The following is a 17294-nucleotide window of genomic DNA, read 5'->3' on the forward strand; positions in this document are numbered from 1 at the left end:
ATCTGTGGTACATCCCAGACCCGGGGCTCTCCAAGGCCCCGCGCTTCCGAGCTCCGCGCAAACTCTGGCTTCTCTTGTACGACGGAGGTGGTTTGCTCTTCCGTTGCCCCGTGGCTTCAGCTCATCTTTGGCAGGAAGGCGAGGCTTCCGCCCGGCACAGGGGGTGAGCTGGAGCACCGTGCCCCCAAGCCTCTGGACAGCATTTGGAGGAGGGTGCTTCCCTAATCCCAACTTCGGGGATCCCCTCATGGGCGTATTTGGAGCCTCCGGGCCCGGGGTGATATTTTGGGGGCGTCTGCTTTTGAGGAGACCCTTAAGGGGTTCCGTTTGAGGACTTCGGGGTGGGATTTGGGAGTCTGTTTTGGGGAGCACCCCTCGGAGACAGGGTTTGGGGGGCTTTGGGGAGATTCTTAGGGTGTGTGTATGGGCACCCTTGTCCCTGGAGCAGGATTTGGGTTATTCTTCAAGGGGAGAAGCAAAGTTTGAGGTTACTAAAGTCAAGGCGGGACTGGGGGAGGGCTTGTTTCAGGACGGAGTCCTGGTGACAGTGAGAACAATCGGGACCGACGTGGCATTGTGGAGGTGTCAGGCCTTTGTGACCTCTGGTTCTGTGATGACGTCCTCCCCGCGTCTGGAGGCTCAGGACTGCGAGACTGGACACGTCGGGGGCCCAGATGTTTCTAGGGAGAGGAGCCTCCCAGCTCAGGCTGGGGAAGGGACACCGGAGCCCAGCTCTTCCTGAGCTGACGCGGCGCCACCCGGCCTTTATTCATTATTCATAATAAGGTGGGGCTGTGGTAGGAGGCAGTTTTTTGCCTCTTTCGCACCTGGTCCGCTGAAGGTTATCGGCTTGTGAATTATTCACGAGGGGCGGATCAGCGTGCCGAAGGGACGTGCTGAAGGGGCGTTCTGAAGTCTGCCGCGCAAACGAGTTCATTGACGATTCGCAAAAGTTAAGTAGCACCCTGAGTTTTCAGTGGCTTTTCTAGGGGTTCCGTGCTTAATTCATGAGGAGTGTGGCTTTTGCAGCTTTGTCTGCATGATCCGCGGTTAGCTTTCCCTTGCAGGTACCAGAGTTAAAACCTGGCGTCTAGCGAAGGGATGAGGCCTCCTACATTGTTCATTTCTTATGGCCTGGTAATCCCAGATAATCAGCCGAGGCTCTGGATTCAAATCCCATCGATCCTTTCCAGTTGTGTGATCTTTGGCAAATCGTTTTGTAAGCCTGAATAATAGGTATGAGGATAATGATAAGATTAGCTTACACTCGTTTAGCTACTTAGCGCATTTAATCTTCACGACAATCCTAGGAGGTAGGTCATTATTACCCCCACTTTATAGATAAGGAAACTGGGACACAGGAAGGCTAAGTAATTTGCCTAAGGTCACACAATCAGTGAGTGGCTGGGTCGGGATTCAAATTGGGGTCTAGTTCCGCAATCTGTAGTCTTAACCAGATGCCATAATGTCTCCCCTCCCCACTCCCCTGCGCCGCCATTTAATAGTACTACTACTACTAATATAACACTTAGTATGTGCCAGGCACTGGTCTAAGCCCTTTCTACTTATTTCTTCATTTAAACTCCATCGCAAGGTAGGTTGTTGTTATTCCTATTTTATGGATGGGGAAGCAGTGGCCCAAGTTGGGGGTTTCTCTAGTGGCTGAGTATTCATAACTAATTTTATATTAATGTAAATATATATTTGCATATCTTAACATTACCTTTATATTAACATATAATATTTAAAAAAAATTTTTTTTTTTTTTTTGAGACAGAGTCTCGCTCTGTCGCCCAGGCTGGAGTGCAGTGGCGCGATCTCGGCTCACTGCAAGCTCCGGCTCCCGGGTTCACGCCATTCTCCTGCCTCAGCCTCCCGAGTAGCTGGGACTACAGGCGCCCGCCAACACGCCCGGCTAATTTTTTGTATTTTTAGTAGAGACGGGGTTTCACCGTGTTAGCCAGGATGGTCTCGATCTCCTGACCTCGTGATCCGCCCGCCTCGGCCTCCCAAAGTGCTGGGATTACAGGCTTGAGCCACCGCGCCCGGCCTAATATTTTAAAAATTTAACAGTGCCTTGTGCCGGCAATGTTCTAAGGCTCATCCCATAATTTATATTCTCTGATTTTCTTTTGTTTGAGACGGAGTTTCTTTCTTGTCGCCCAAGCTGGAGTGCAATGGCGCGATCTCGGCTGACTGCAACCTCTGCTTCCCGAGTTCAAGCGATTCTCCTGCCTCAGCCTCCCCAGTAGCTGGGATTACAGGCGCCCGCCACCATGCCCAGCTAATTTTTGTATTTTTAGTAGAGACAGGGTTTCACCATCTTGGCCAGGCTGGTCTTGAATTCCTGACCTCAGGTGATCCACCCGTCTCGGTCTCCTAAAGTGCTGGGATTACAGGCGTGATCTGATTTTCATAATAACACATCTCTGTGAGGTGGGTGGGCTCTATTACTATCCTCATTTTACAGTTGTGGAAACTGAAGCACCTGCCAAAGACATGTAGTGAGTTTGGGTTTGATTGGACCAAGGCAGTCCTTGTTCCTGAGGCGGGGAGAATGGAGGGAGGCGTGGAGAAGGGAGGCGGGGGCAGGGAGTACACTTCCCCTGGGTTTTCTGGTGGCACTGCAGTGACATCTTTCATTATTCATGAACAGGAAGGCGTGCTCACTTTGCCTTGGCTATAGCATCGTAATCCCTATTTGCTGGGCAGGGCAGTCTTGGGTGTTTCTTCGCCTTATGCATAATTCATAAATTGGGTGGAACCTTTCTTGACCTCTCTGAGTTTCCAGGTTGAGCTACTGCAGCAGCATAATTCATTATTCAGGACCTGGGAGAGTGTGTTTTCCCTGCAGTAGCCCCATTTCCCTGCTTACAGTGTATTAGATGCAGCAATAGGCGGGCGTGCCCCTTTTATTCCAACCCAGTGGGCCTCATGCATTATTCATGAGTAAGTTGTGGCCTGGGTCTCCTTAGCTTCCGGGCCCCTGCAAGATCATCATTATTCATGAATGGGGGGTGTGTGGCTTCCATGTTTTAACATCTGTTTTCTGGTTGCTGGTTGTTAGTCTACCAACCACTCAACTTCATGCATAACTTATAATCAGGAAGCATGGCCTTAACGGTTTTTCTTCGCTTCCATGACAGCCTAGCTACAACAATTCATTCATTATTCACATTCCATGAGGCGTGGCCTCTGTTTTAACTGTTTTCGTTGTTACTGCCACAATGTCCACCAGGTGGTGCTGTTCCACTTCTAACCGAATGAATCGCAACTGGGTAGGGAACTTTATGCATGATTCATAAGTAGGCGCGGCCCGCTTGCATCCGGGTTTCTGGGGGTGGGGCCCAAGGTTTTGTTCCGGCCCCAGGCTCGGCAGCCGCCATCTTGTGTCGGCGGCTCGGCTGAAGGAGGTGGCAGGGACAACCACAACCACAACGGCCGGGGGAGGAGAAGGCGGCAGCGGCGAATCTAGGCGGCCCAGGCGGCGGGGAGGAGGAGAAGGAGGAGGGTGGCGGCCGGGCTTGGCTTCGGCTCCTTGAGGAGTTGGCGGCGGCGCGACCCGGGGAACCGGCATTGGTAAAAAACGTCCTTTCACTGCGCCTCGCCCTGGGCAGGGGTTTCGGGGAGGCACTGCAGGGGCCTGAGACACGCTCCTGTCGGGGCGGGCCACGGTGACTCGGGCGCCAGGAATCAGCGGAGTAGGGAGGGGGGAGCGGATCCTGGGGCGGGGCCGACTTTCCCCGGCCAGGACCACTCCGGCTCCCTCTGGTTCCAAAATCTGACCTTGGAGTCGGACCCCTAGGATGTGCTTTTAGAGACTCACGCCCAACATCTCTAGTCTGGGACCTGACTCCGTTCCGAACCTTGTATCTCAGATCAGAACTCTCCCCAGTCTCCAATAGAGATTTACGGGGATCAGCATTGCTGATCAGAGCTCCTCACCATTGAATGCCATCAAAGACCTGCCCCAGAATCTCCTTTGAGACACCTCTAGCCTCTCAGTATTTGCCCTCAAGTCTTCCAAGACGGGCTAGATCTCGAAGGGGTCCATAGGCCCTTTATCTCTGTAAGAGAGTCCTCTTTAGCATTTTCCTTCAGGCCCCCCATCCCACACACATGCTAGCCGCGCTCAGAGCTTCCAGGGGTACTAGACCCTGTGAAAGGCCATTTGGGCCTGGCCTTTGTGTCGGGGACCCCTCTTCGCCACACCTCAGGTCTCCTAACCCCACCCTGGCCCCTAGCATCTGCCATCAGAGACTCTGCCCAGTATTTATACTCAGAGACCCCTCTTAGCATCTGCCTTGAGAGACTCCTCAATTCCTAGACTGTGTCCTTTGACACTTTGTCTACTTTTACGGAATTTCTCGCTTTTTATACTTCCAGTATTCAGAGACTACTGAGAGGCCTCAGCATCTTCCCCATCAGGCACCTTGAACCCCCAGAGCCTTCCAGTGCACCAGATACCAGGGAGGAACTGTTTGGATACATAATTCTTCATCAAAGAGCCCCTGCGAACATCTGCTCTTGCAGACCCCGTTGGCTTCTAGCCCCTTCCATCAGAGACTCGCCTCCCCATCCCCAACCCCACCCTAGACCCAGCCTCTACCTTCAAAAACCAACCTGGGTTCTAGCTGCTTTTTTCACAGATCCCTTATCCTCACATCAGGCCTCAGAATCTGCCCTCAGATCCTTTCAAGATCCCTAACGTCTGCAGTCAGGGGTTTTCAGCTTATGCTTTCAGCCTCCTTGGACCCCAGGATCATTGTCAGATGTCCCTTCCCCCCACAGGCCCTCTTGTTTTCTTTTTCTTTTTCTTTTTCTTTTTTTGAGACAATTGTTTCACTGTGTCGTCCAGGCTGGAGTGCAGTGGCGCCATCTCGGCTCACTGCAACCTCAGCCTCCCAAGTAGCTGGGATTACAGGCATGCGCCACCACGCCCGGCTAATTTTTTGTATTTTTAGTAGAGATGGGGTTTCACCATATTGCCCAGGCTGGTCTCGAACTCCTGACCTCAGGTGATCCACCTGCCTCGGCCTCCCAAAGTGCTGGCATTGCAGTCGTGAGCCACCGCGCCTGGCTTTGGCCCTCTTGTTTTCTACTGCAGTAGAAAACCCTCTTCTCAGCATCTACCTTCAGTGCCTCCATGGGGTCCTACATAATTGGTCAGAGAAACCCAACCCCATTTGGGGACCTAGCCAGTGTTTGCTTACTAACCTTTTTAAGGCCTGAACTATCTGGGCCCAGCTTCCCTTTTCCACCCACTCAGAGCAGCTGTGATACCTAGCATGTCCTGTCAGAGACTGACACAGAGCCTTTGTGTTCCATTAGAAACCTCTCCCAGCCCCTCACCATCCACCCTCACAGCCTCCTGGGACTCTGTAGTAGGAATGTCAGATACAGCTCTCCTCTTGCATGTCCCTATCTATTATTTTTGGTTAAAGATTTCTTTCTGCTACCAGCATCTGTCTCCAGAGACCTCCAGAGCCTCAACATCCTCCTGATGGAGGCTACCCCTCCCCCCAGACCCCAACATCTTCCTGCTGCCTCCTCAGACTCTAGAATCCCCCACCCATTCCCTTTGCAGCTTCTATGGGGCCCAGCAACTGTCTTCCTACCTCCTTGCAGCCTCTGGGGGCCTCCACTGCAATTTTTCAGCCTTTCTCCAAAAGATCCTTTTCCAGAGATCCGAATTTGAGTCTTTTCCTAATACCCTAGCCTAGTCCCTTCCCTCCCAGGACTTCTAACATCTCCTTTCCCATTTCTATCAGAGCCTCCTTGCTCTTAGACACCCACTTCCTGATTCTCCTCTCACGTTCCCATGGACTTCTCAGTTAACCCCCTCCAGAAAGCTTGACATGCTCCAGCCCCCCTTCTCTATGCCCTAGCTTCTCCATCCTGCTAACCTGCCTCCTCTCACACCTCCAAGACTCTTCCCTCAAACCCTCTGGTTTGGGAATAGAGAATGCTTACGCTTGAAAATCTTCAGTTTGGAGACTCAGGTATGTTTAGAAACGAAGCTGCAGCTCAGCTTTGCGAAACAGTTCACAGTGTGTATGTTATAGTGGGGGCCTGAGCAAATGTTGAGGGAGGAAGGGTGTAGATTGTTTTTCTGCTGGGTGTGGGGGATCTTTAGCTCCTCTCCAGAGTTTCTGTCCCAGACTCCTGCTTGCCTTGAGACAGGGCTGTTCCAGACCTTTGCAATCGAAATCCACTTGAACAATCATCTGAAACTTCTTAGACTCTTGCTGCCTACACTAGGGATCCAGAGGTGAAATGTCCAGATATTAAAGTGCTCTCTGGACCTGGATCATCTCTAATTTATGGAATGAGGAAATGGCGTGTCCCAAACAAACTGACGAATGACAAGGCAAGGAGATAACTAAGTAATGGAGGCCACTACACGTGCCCAGGGAGGAACTCATATCCTCAGGTCAGTGAGTTCTGACCACAGACCTTGGCTTCTTTAACCCTGCCGGCAGCCCCTTGAAGACAGTTTCGTTTGTCCCAGCTTTTGGAGAAAATGAGGCTCAGAGGAAATGAGATCTCTACCCCAGGTCAGTCAGAGAGTCAGTAAATGGAAAATATGGTTCACCTTTGTCTCTACTAACTCACCAAGCCTCTTGCTACCCAGGTTGGTTCTTAGCATTCCAAGCAATTCACCTGGCTATCTCTGGGGCTCCAGCCAGCCTCCTGCCTCCCCTCATCTCCCATTCCTTAGCCCTCTGGACTGGGCCCTGAGCCCAGGGGCATTTGGCAAACAGTCCCCCACCAGCTGCATGCCTCTGGACGAGTGAGTGGGGTTCTCTGAGCCTTTGTTTTCTCATTTGTGATTTGGGCATAGGGTTATCTGGGTCATGGGGATTGTTAAGATTAGACAAAGCCCTTTCCTCTTTGATTGACACGCAGTATGCTCTTGGTAGATAGTAGGGAGCTCTTGTCATTGTGGTTGGTGCTAGTGACAAGTGCCAAGATGGAATCTTAGGTACATTGGGATACTTAGTGTCATAAAAGTCTCAGTGTGGGAGGACTTGTGTGAACAGAAGACTCAGTGCCTAGAGGAGCACTGGGGGTGAGGGGAAGTGACGCTGGGTCCTCCCATCTCCAGCATGTGGAGCCAGTCACCCCCACCACCAGATTTCACTTCCACAGCAGGCTGTATTGTTCTGTCTCTGGGACCTAGCAGGTGACCCTGGGCAAGTTACTTCTCATTTGTCTGGCAAGGACGCTAAACTCTGCCTTGCAGGGTCATAGAGGGGATGAAACATGATAACACGAGGAAGCAGCTTGGGCTTCAGAGTCAGCAGATCCTGGTCTGGTCCCAGCTCAGCTAGTGTGTGGGAACCTTGGTCACCAAACGTCCCTGAGTGAATTTTTTTCCTTCACTTTAAAGTTGGGGGTATTATTGATAGCACTCCAAACCCCACAGGAGTACCCTGAGGGCAGAGTGAGAGGAGGCTTAGAGAAGTGCTTACTATGGCATCTGGCACAGGGAGGACTCCTGATAAATCTAATAATACTCATTTATCATTGTGGTTAACCTGTTTAAGGAACTCCGCATGCAGATGAGGCTTGGGATGTGTTTGTTTTCTCTCTTTCTGCAACCTCTTTTATTGGTCTGTGTCGGTTTTCCCCTCCCAAAGCTGGGGGCAGGGTTGGGCTTTATAAAACTTCCCTCCCTGAGCTCCTCTGGGGACTGGGTTCTCAGCAAGTTACCGCTCCCGCCATCATGCCACCCTGATGGATGTCCAAGCCTCACTTCCCTTCTGCACTCCCCGCTCCCGCCGCCATCCCTGGGATTAAGGGAGAGGAGAATGGCTGCTTGTTACTGCCTACCTACTCTGTGCCAGGTTCTATGCTCTGTGTTATTTATCATCTCGATAACCCCATGGGGAAGGTAAGTGGTATTATCACCCCTGTTTCACAGGTGAGAAAACTGAGGTCTGTGGCAGTTAATTATTACTGTTAGTGCATGGCAGGCTCAAGATTTGAAACCAGGTCTGTCCTGAATCCACATCCTTCCCCTGACCTCCACACAAGTACATTCTTGTCATTCCTTTCACTCCAGGATTGGAGTCTTTCCCTCATTATCCTGGGCTGGGAAGAAGCAAATGGCTTAGTGGTCAGCAGTGTGGATTTGCAAATCAGACCACCTGGGTTCAGATCTTAGGTCTGACAGCTGTGTTACCCTGGGCAAGTCTTCACCTTTCTGTGCCTGTCCCCTCTTTGCTGTAAAATGGGGGTACTAATACTTAAGTCTTCCCTTTCCCCGCAGTTGCTACTAACAGAAAAATGGTACCCATGTGCCCCAGGGTCACCTCTGATCTTCCTTTTTTCCTCCAGATGTCCAGCTCGCCGCTGTCCAAGAAACGTCGCGTGTCCGGGCCTGATCCAAAGCCGGGTTCTAACTGCTCCCCTGCCCAGTCCGTGTTGTCCGAAGTGCCCTCGGTGCCAACCAACGTGAGTGCCCTCTCCGTGGAGACTGGCAGACGAGGTGGTGGGTGGGAAAGTCTTTTGTATCACTCTCTGTCTATGCTCCACTCCTGTGTGTCTCCCTAAACTTGTTCTTTCCCTCTATCCCTAGGGAATGGCCAAGAACGGCAGTGAAGCAGACATAGACGAGGGCCTTTACTCCCGGCAGCTGTAAGTGGGGCCAAGGCCGGGCTGAGGGGTGTGGGATGGGACATTGAGAGGATAGGGTTGGGTGGGGCAGGCCCTGACCTAGAGTACCCCCTAACCTGGCAGGTATGTGTTGGGCCATGAGGCAATGAAGCGGCTCCAGACATCCAGTGTCCTGGTATCAGGCCTGCGGGGCCTGGGCGTGGAGATCGCTAAGAACATCATCCTTGGTGGGGTCAAGGCTGTTACCCTACATGACCAGGGCACTGCCCAGTGGGCTGATCTTTCCTCCCAGGTACCTCTTCCTAGCACCCTTCCCCCTTTCCCCCTTCCCGAGGCACCACCGTTCCTGGTGCCACAGCCATTTCATCTTTTTCCCTACTGCATACCCTTACAGTTCTACCTGCGGGAGGAGGACATTGGTAAAAACCGGGCCCAGGTATCACAGCCCCGCCTCGCTGAGCTCAACAGCTATGTGCCTGTCACTGCCTACACTGGACCCCTCGTTGAGGACTTCCTTAGTGGTTTCCAGGTATCTTGGGGGTACCACCCAGCCTTCTGCCCAGTTCTCTCAGAGCCCATCTCTGGTTTGTTCAGTAGTATTCAATATTGATTTAATGGGTCGGCTTGAATGCCAGGTTTTGTGCTGGGGGACTAGAGTATGCAGGCAGCAGTTAGCCCCTGGCCCTGCCTTTTCTTGTCTTTTCTTTTTTTTTTTTTTTGAGACAGAGTCTTGCTCTGTCGCCCAAGCTGGAGTGCAGTGGCGCGATCTCGGCTTACTGCAAGCTACGCCTTCCGGGTTCACGCCATTCTCCTGCCTCAGCCTCCCGAGTAGCTGGGACTACAGGTGCCCGCCACCCCACCTGGCTAATTTTTTTTTTTTTTTTTTGTATTTTTAGTAGAGACGAGGTTATCGCTTCTCGGCCTTTTGGCTAAGATCAAGTGTAGTAGAGACAGGGTTTCACTGTGTTAGCCAGGGTGGTCTCGATCTCCTGACCTTGTGATCTGCCCGCCTCGGCCTCCCAAAGTGCTGGGATTACGGGTGTGAGCCACCGCACTTGGTCTGGCCCCGCCTTTTCAAGTGGGGATGATGTGTACAGACAGTACAGCATAGTGGTTGTGGGCACAGACTGTGGAGCCATACTGCCTTGCTGCAGGCCTCCAGCCTTGGTAGGGTGACTTCAAGCAGGTTGCTTCATCTCCTGTACCTTAGTTTTCCTGTTTGTAGTCAGTGCGTGGTAGCAGCACCAACTTTATGGACTTTTTGTGAGGGTTAAACACGTGGAATTGCAGCTGGCATATAAGGACTGGATGGGTGTTTGTTAATTAAAAAGTCCAGGCCGGAAAGAGGTGCTCTGGAAGCTGAGAGTCGGCCCTGGGGTATCCCAGGTTGCCAGGGCACTGCAGCTAAATCCTGATAGAGGAGTAGGAGCTCACCCTGGTGGGGAAGGATGGACATTCAGGCAGAGAGCAAAATCCCAAAGATCATGGCGGAGCAGGCATTGTCTTGACAATTGGAAGCAGGTGGGTGTGGTAGGAGTGAGCTCAGACTTTGGCTGGAGACAGAGTTTTACTCCAGTGTCTCACAGGGCATGGCAGGCAGACAGCAGCGGGTGTTTGTCAAATAAATGAGTCAGCTCTTCTCCAAACTCCGTCCTCCCAGCTACCTCTTCACCTTTCCTGGTATAGTCCAGGGGTTCATTTTCGACCCCCACAGAGTCTGATGCACAGTAGGTGCTATGTGTTTGTGAAAGAGGCTAACCCAGCAAAGCCTGGATGTGTCTGTCTTGAGGACTGCCTGAGTCTTCCACACTAGCCCTCCACCATTTTTTCCCCTTCACCCCAATGCTGGGCCTGAACCTCCATCTCTCCACAGGTGGTGGTGCTCACCAACACCCCCCTGGAGGACCAGCTGCGAGTGGGTGAGTTCTGTCACAACCGTGGCATCAAGCTGGTGGTGGCAGACACGCGGGGCCTGTTTGGGTGAGTAGCAGCCCACCCCCCTCCCCGTCCCTTTTTCCCCCAACTCCTACCAGGCCCAGGCCAAGACCTCTAGGCTCTCCCTGCCCTCATCCATTCTCAGCTACCCAGGTTTTGGGTTCTGTGTGTTCATCTCTCCCCATGTGGCACAAGTACCATCTTACATCCCAGCAGTGATAGGCTGAGTTTGCTCAGCAAGTTTTCACTATATCTTGAGGGACCCGTGGGGCCTGTATGTGAATGGGACACAGGCACCAGCCCTATTGCTTCCCTCTATAGGCAGCTCTTCTGTGACTTTGGAGAGGAAATGATCCTCACAGATTCCAATGGGGAGCAGCCGCTCAGTGCTATGGTTTCTATGGTTACCAAGGTAAGGAGACCAGCCCTAGGGTTCCTAGCAGGTAGATGGGCTGCGGTAGTCCTTCCTGTCTGCTCTTGGTACCCTGGGCCTGTTTCTGAGACTCACTCTTCCTTTAACCAGGACAACCCCGGTGTGGTTACCTGCCTGGATGAGGCCCGACACGGGTTTGAGAGTGGGGACTTTGTCTCCTTTTCAGAAGTACAGGGCATGGTTGAACTCAATGGAAATCAGCCCATGGAGATCAAAGTCCTGGGTGAGCTGGGACCATGGGGGAAGCAGAGGGGAACTAGAAGATATGTTCCTGGGTTCTGGCCGAGGAGTTGAAAGGAGGAGACATGGCCCTTGGTTCAGAGTTGGGGAGACACATCCTGGTGTTTCAGACGAGACAATCCCGTGGGGTCCAATAAGAGCTGGTGGGCATGGGGGAGAGGTACTGTGTTTGAGCTATTCCTGGGAGAATGTGTCCCTGGTATCTGAGCTGAGTGGGGAAAAGGTCTCTGGTATTTGAACAGGGCAGATCAGAGGATCTACTTGTGTGTGAGCTGATTTGGATGGGAAGCAGAGAAGGTCTTCCTGTGTAGACTTGGAGCCAGGGACACAGGGTCTCACGGGGTGTGAGCTGGGTCTGGGGCACAGGAGAGATGGTTTCTGATGTCCAAGTGGAGCCTGGAGCAGAGGGGAGACAGCTTCTGATGTCTGAGCTGAGTCGGGGCAGGAGGTTCCTTATCTTGCAGGGGTTGTGGATTTTAGGGAGAATGGGTAGACTGACAGCTCTCTTCCTGCCCTCTGTAGGTCCTTATACCTTTAGCATCTGTGACACCTCCAACTTCTCTGACTACATCCGTGGAGGCATCGTCAGTCAGGTCAAAGTACCCAAGAAGATTAGCTTTGTGAGTGTGTCGATGGGAGCAGTGCGCTGTGGAGGGTGTGGTTCTAGGCATTCCCTAGTTCTCCATTCCTCTCTTCTGGTTCTGATGACCTCCCCCTTCCCCCGCCACAGAAATCCTTGGTGGCCTCACTGGCAGAACCTGACTTTGTGATGACGGACTTCGCCAAGTTTTCTCGCCCTGCGCAGCTGCACATTGGCTTCCAGGCCCTGCACCAGTTCTGTGCTCAGCATGGCCGGCCACCTCGGCCCCGCAATGAGGTGGGTGGATGGGCGAGCCAGCCAGCGCAGACGTGCCTGGCACTGAAGGCCCACCATGCCTCTCTGCCTGTCCACACTCCCTGCCCTCACTGTGGCCTGACAGATCCTCTCTTGGTTTTTTCCGGCCCACCAGGAGGATGCAGCAGAACTGGTAGCCTTAGCACAGGCTGTGAATGCTGGAGCCCTGCCAGCAGTGCAGCAAGAGAACCTGGATGAGGACCTCATCCGGAAGCTGGCGTATGTGGCTGCTGGGGATCTGGCACCCATAAATGCCTTCATTGGGGGCCTGGCTGCCCAGGAAGTCATGAAGGTCAGCACGGGTGGGGAGAGGCAGGATTGGGGTGGGCCAAGTGCCTCCCTGACTCTGTCACTTGTTCTCTGTCTGTGTCAGGCCCCTGTTAACCACTGACCACCCCTTCTCTCCCTTCCCCTCTCCAGGCCTGCTCCGGGAAGTTCATGCCCATCATGCAGTGGCTATACTTCGATGCTCTTGAGTGTCTCCCTGAGGACAAAGAGGCCCTCACGGAGGACAAGTGCCTCCAGGTATGTGGGTGGGACCTGTGGGGAGGGTCCCAATGGGGACCATTGGGGGCATTTCTGGGGAGGCCTCTCTCTAACCCTCCTCCCTTTGCATTCCTTAGCGCCAGAACCGTTATGACGGGCAAGTGGCTGTGTTTGGCTCAGACCTGCAAGAGAAGCTGGGCAAGCAGAAGTATTTTCTGGTGAGTGGTCCCCTTGGATGTCTGCTCCCCTCACCTTGGCCTCTGGCCATCTCCCCTGGGGGCTTCCTTCGGCATCTCAATGCAACCGGTGGCGCATTCCCTTTGCCATTATCCTTATCTTGAAGGGAAACCCAGTGCATCCCTCGTTTCACCCTCTGGTGCCTCCTTCCTCACATGACTGCATGTCATTTCTTAGAGTCCTGCAACCTGAAGATGTGTTGTTAGCCCCTCTCCCTGTCTCTCGGGGGAGTGAGGGGTGATGGGTAGCTTCACACTAACCTGCCTGTATCACCCTGACCAGCCTCTGCCTGTCTTCTTGGTTGCCTCTTAGGTGGGTGCGGGGGCCATTGGCTGTGAGCTGCTCAAGAACTTTGCCATGATTGGGCTGGGCTGCGGGGAGGGTGGAGAAATCATCGTTACGGACATGGACACCATTGAGAAGTCAAATCTGAATCGACAGTTTCTTTTCCGGCCCTGGGATGTCACGGTGAGTAGGGTAAGAGGTGGGGCTTTGTTGTCTCACTTTCCTCCTTTTTCTTTTTCTTTTTTTTTTTTTTTGAGACGGAGTTTCGCTCTTGTTGCCCAGGCTGTAGTACAGTGGCGTGATCTCTGGCCCACCGCAACCTCTGCCTCCTGGGTTCAAGGGATTCTCCTGCTTCAGCCTCCTGAGTAGCTGGAATTACAGGCATGCGCCACCACGCCCGGCTGATTTTGCATTTTAAGTAGAGACAGGGTTTCTCCATGTTGGTCAGGCTGGTCTCGAATTCCCGACCTCAGGTGATCTGCCTGCTTCAGCCTCTCAAAAGTGCTGGTATTACAGGCGTGAGCCACCACACCTCGCCCCTTCTTTTTCTTGTTCCCATTCTTTCTGTCAGAGATCTTTCCGCCTCTGCCAGAAGCTCTTCTTTTTGGCCTTTCTTTCCCTCAGCTTCTGTATCTTCTTTTTTTGCGTTGTCCTCTTTTTAGTGCTGGTTGGGACGGTGTGTCTGGGGTCCTCAAAACCACTCTCAAGCTCAATTCACCAAGAGTACTCACAGGACTCAGCGTATAGTCGTGCTTGTGGCTACAATTTATTACAGCAAAAGGATACAGACCAAAATCAGCAAAGGGAAAAGGCTCGTGGGTTGAAGTCTGGGGGAGCCAGGTGCAAGTTTCTAGGAGTCTTCTCCCAGCGGGAGTTAAACAAAGTGGCCTTTATTTCCCCAGTAGCAACAGTAACTACAGAAATAACAGTAACAAGGTGTAACAAGACGTGAAATGTTGCCAACCAGGGAAGCTTGTTAGACTCAGCACCATCTCTTTTGCTTGGGGCTGGTCATGTAGGCGCCCCCTTCCTGGCACATACCAAAATTTCCAGACTCCCAGAAGGAAAGGTGTTCAGCATAAACTGTGTTGTTTGCATGAACAGTTTAGGCACAGTGAACCACTGATACCAGGTAGGGAGCGGTGGGAACCTTCCTGAATTCCAAGTTCCCAGACACCAGCCAAGGGCCAACCTTGTAAGCAGGCCTTTCCAAGGGTTGTAGTTTCAGTCTCCTAAGCTTACACTTCTCTGCACGTATGGAAACTGGGTTGGTTATGCAGGGTTCTCTGAGAAGCCTTCTGTAAGGAACAATGTCATTTTTGCTTACCCAGGATTTATTCCCCCTTTTATTTCATTTATTCACCAGATAGTTATTGAGGTACTGTTTTAGGTATTGGGGATATACCAAGGAATAAAACAAGATTCCTGGAGGGAGAGGGGAACGGACAGCAAACAATAGACACAATACGATCGTGAGGTATATAGTTAATGTTGGTGATGAGTGCTCCTCCAAGGAAACAACAAAAACCAGACAAAGGAAGTCGGGGTGTCAGGGAGAATGGTTTGTAGTATTGATGACAATGGTTAAGGAAGGCCCGAGTTCTGCAAAGACCTCAAGGATATGAGGGACTAGGGCGCCCTGTGCTGCAGAAGAGCCTACGCAAAGATCCTGAGGTGGGAGGGGTCAGGGAGTCAACTCATTTTACGGTAAGTGGAGGTGGGATCCAGGGAAGGATTCTGAGCAGAGGAGGGACGTGGCCCAATTTGGGCTTTGAAAGGATCCTGCTTGTCTGTGTGCCAGCATCCTGGTGGTGGTTGGGGGAGTCTACATCAATCCTGGGTGCTATTACCTAAAAAAATAGTAGGTGTTAGACGAAAGAACAGATGTCTGGCCCATTGTCTCCAGTCTGTTCCTGTCCACAGCTTCCCTTTACACTGAGCCCCTGCCACATGCATCATCATCCTGGCCATGTGGCATTGTCACAGACCGTCTCTCCTGCTAGCCTCCTAACTCAGGGCCTGGGTCTTCCCCAGCATTAAGTAAATCAGTCTCAGGCAGACAGCCCTTTATAGATGTTTGGGCCAGGTGCGGTGGCTCATGCCTGTAATCCCAGCTCTTTGTGGGGCCGAGGTCTTTGAGCTCAGGAGTTCAAGACCAGCCTGGGCAGCATGACAAAACCCTGTCTCTACCAAAAATACAAGAATTAGCCATGCATGGTGGCACACACCTGTGGTCCCAACTACTCGGGAGGCTGAGGTGGGAGGATCGCCGGAGCCTGGGAAGTTGAGGCTGCAGTGAGCCGTGATCTACAGCCTGTGTGATGTAGAGAGACCCTGTCTCAAAAAAAATAAAGATGTTTTTTGGGTGAATGCACAAATAAGTGAGCTCTGTTCCCCCATCCCTACCCTGGAACTGCACTTTCTTAACCCTTTAGAAGTTAAAGTCTGACACAGCTGCTGCAGCTGTGCGCCAAATGAATCCACATATCCGGGTGACAAGCCACCAGAACCGTGTGGGTCCTGACACGGAGCGCATCTATGATGACGATTTTTTCCAAAACCTAGATGGCGTGGCCAATGCCCTGGACAACGTGGATGCCCGTGAGTTTGGAGGCGGGTGAGGTGGTCAAGGGCAAAGTTGTGTGTGTTTCGGTGTGTATATACCGAGAGGGGTGTCTGTCTTTCTGTCCTCTCCTGATGTTCCTTTCCCGGCTCTTGCTTTGTCCTCCCCACAGGCATGTACATGGACCGCCGCTGTGTCTACTACCGGAAGCCACTGCTGGAGTCAGGCACACTGGGCACCAAAGGCAATGTGCAGGTGGTGATCCCCTTCCTGACAGAGTCGTACAGTTCCAGCCAGGACCCACCTGAGAAGTCCATCCCCATCTGTACCCTGAAGAACTTCCCTAATGCCATCGAGCACACCCTGCAGGTGATAAGCTGTGGGGGAAGGGAAAGAGGCCAGGCATCTGGCCAGGCTGCTGCCTCTTCGCCCCCAGGCCCTTGCCTTGCCTTGCCTTTAGATGTTGCATGCCTAAGTGTAAGATGTGCCTTTTCTCCAAACCTCCCTCCCTCACTTCCCACCAGGCAGCCTAGGTTTCTAGAATGACTCATTCTTTTTTCACTTTTATTTTGATTTTTTTTCAACACATAGACAAATATTAAGAATATTATGATGAATACTCAAATACCATTCCTCACCTAAATTTAACAATTCTTAATGTTTTGCCACATTTTCTTAGATTTATGTAGATTTTTCTTCTTTGTGCTTAAATGTGTAACAGACATCACAACCCTTTACTCCCTACTATTTCAGTGCCTCTGCCAAGTGAGGATATGTTGCTGTAGAACAGGGTTTCTTAGCTTCAGCACTGCTGACATTTGGGGCTGGTTATTTATTTGTCATGGGAGAGGGGATGCCGTGTACACTGTAGGATGTTTCTCAGCATTCCTGACTTCTGCCCACTAGATGCCAATAGCACTCTCCCTCCATCATGACATCTAAAAATGTCTCCAGACATTGCCAGATGTCCCCAGGGGTGCCACATCACTCCCAATTGAGAACTAGTTTTAACAGAAACATCATTTTCATGCTCAACAAAATTAACAATCATTCTTACCATCTCTTCCAGTTATTTATTTGTCTCTAATGGTCCATATTCAGGTTTTCCCCAGCTGTTACTCAAAATGAGTTTAACAGCTGGTTTGTCAGGATGATTCTGTGTGTATGGTGCATGTATCTACAGAACAGTGCATATATTATCTAGCTCAGGGGTGTCCAGTCATTTGGCTTCCCTGGGCCACATTGGAAGAAGAATTGTCTCAGGCCACACATAAAATATACTAATACTAACGATAGCTGATGAGCTGAAAAAATAAAAGAAAAAAAGGTCCGTGCATAAATCTCATAATGTCTTAAGAAAATTTACAAATTTGTGTTGGGCAGCATTCAAAGTCATCCTGGGCTGCATATGGGCCACAGGTTAGACAAGCTTGATCTAGCTGAAGTTTTACAAAGTGAACACACAGGTGACTACCACCTGGGCCAAGAAATAGAACCTAGGAATTACCATTGTGCTTGCTGTCAGAATAATTCTTAGTGCAGTGTTTGAGGCCAAACCATTTAGAATAGTAGGAGTATGAGGGTGGGAACAAAATAGG

The 17294-nt window shown here is 51.6% G+C and overlaps 2 protein-coding genes and 1 long non-coding RNA gene across 11 annotated transcripts in view; 2 read left to right on the forward strand and 1 right to left on the reverse strand.

The window, feature by feature from the left end:
• LOC129475042 (zinc finger protein 674-like) overlaps positions 1 to 17294 on the forward strand; it is a 981285-nt gene that overhangs the window by 747311 nt on the left and 216680 nt on the right.
• Positions 1 to 17294, forward strand: part of UBA1 (ubiquitin like modifier activating enzyme 1) — a 24801-nt gene continuing 7507 nt past the window's right edge. The window contains exons 1-17 of one of the 9 annotated variants that reach the window (XM_063634389.1): positions 3357 to 3579; positions 6483 to 6557; positions 8344 to 8460; positions 8585 to 8643; positions 8746 to 8914; positions 9017 to 9151; positions 10496 to 10602; positions 10879 to 10969; positions 11081 to 11213; positions 11753 to 11850; positions 11961 to 12107; positions 12241 to 12417; positions 12546 to 12650; positions 12749 to 12829; positions 13161 to 13316; positions 15569 to 15734; positions 15869 to 16065. In XM_063634389.1, the coding sequence (XP_063490459.1) occupies positions 6540 to 6557; positions 8344 to 8460; positions 8585 to 8643; positions 8746 to 8914; positions 9017 to 9151; positions 10496 to 10602; positions 10879 to 10969; positions 11081 to 11213; positions 11753 to 11850; positions 11961 to 12107; positions 12241 to 12417; positions 12546 to 12650; positions 12749 to 12829; positions 13161 to 13316; positions 15569 to 15734; positions 15869 to 16065 (1956 nt within the window). In that variant the 5' untranslated portion in view covers positions 3357 to 3579; positions 6483 to 6539. Of the gene's footprint in view, positions 164 to 3327; positions 3580 to 3659; positions 6003 to 6043; positions 7898 to 8068; positions 8194 to 8343; positions 8461 to 8584; positions 8644 to 8745; positions 8915 to 9016; positions 9152 to 10495; positions 10603 to 10878; positions 10970 to 11080; positions 11214 to 11752; positions 11851 to 11960; positions 12108 to 12240; positions 12418 to 12545; positions 12651 to 12748; positions 12830 to 13160; positions 13317 to 15568; positions 15735 to 15868; positions 16066 to 17294 lie in introns of those variants that run through there. The other 8 variants (XM_063634393.1, XM_063634392.1, XM_063634394.1 and 5 more) reach the window with 8 other exon arrangements.
• LOC134735963 (uncharacterized) overlaps positions 13880 to 17294 on the reverse strand; it is a 14460-nt gene continuing 11045 nt past the window's right edge. The window contains exon 3 of the long non-coding RNA XR_010119575.1: positions 13880 to 14983. This is a non-coding gene — a long non-coding RNA (uncharacterized lncRNA). The remainder of the gene's footprint in view (positions 14984 to 17294) is intronic.

This window comes from Symphalangus syndactylus, chromosome X (genome assembly GCF_028878055.3).
Source record: "Symphalangus syndactylus isolate Jambi chromosome X, NHGRI_mSymSyn1-v2.1_pri, whole genome shotgun sequence".
NCBI lineage: Eukaryota > Metazoa > Chordata > Mammalia > Primates > Hylobatidae > Symphalangus > Symphalangus syndactylus.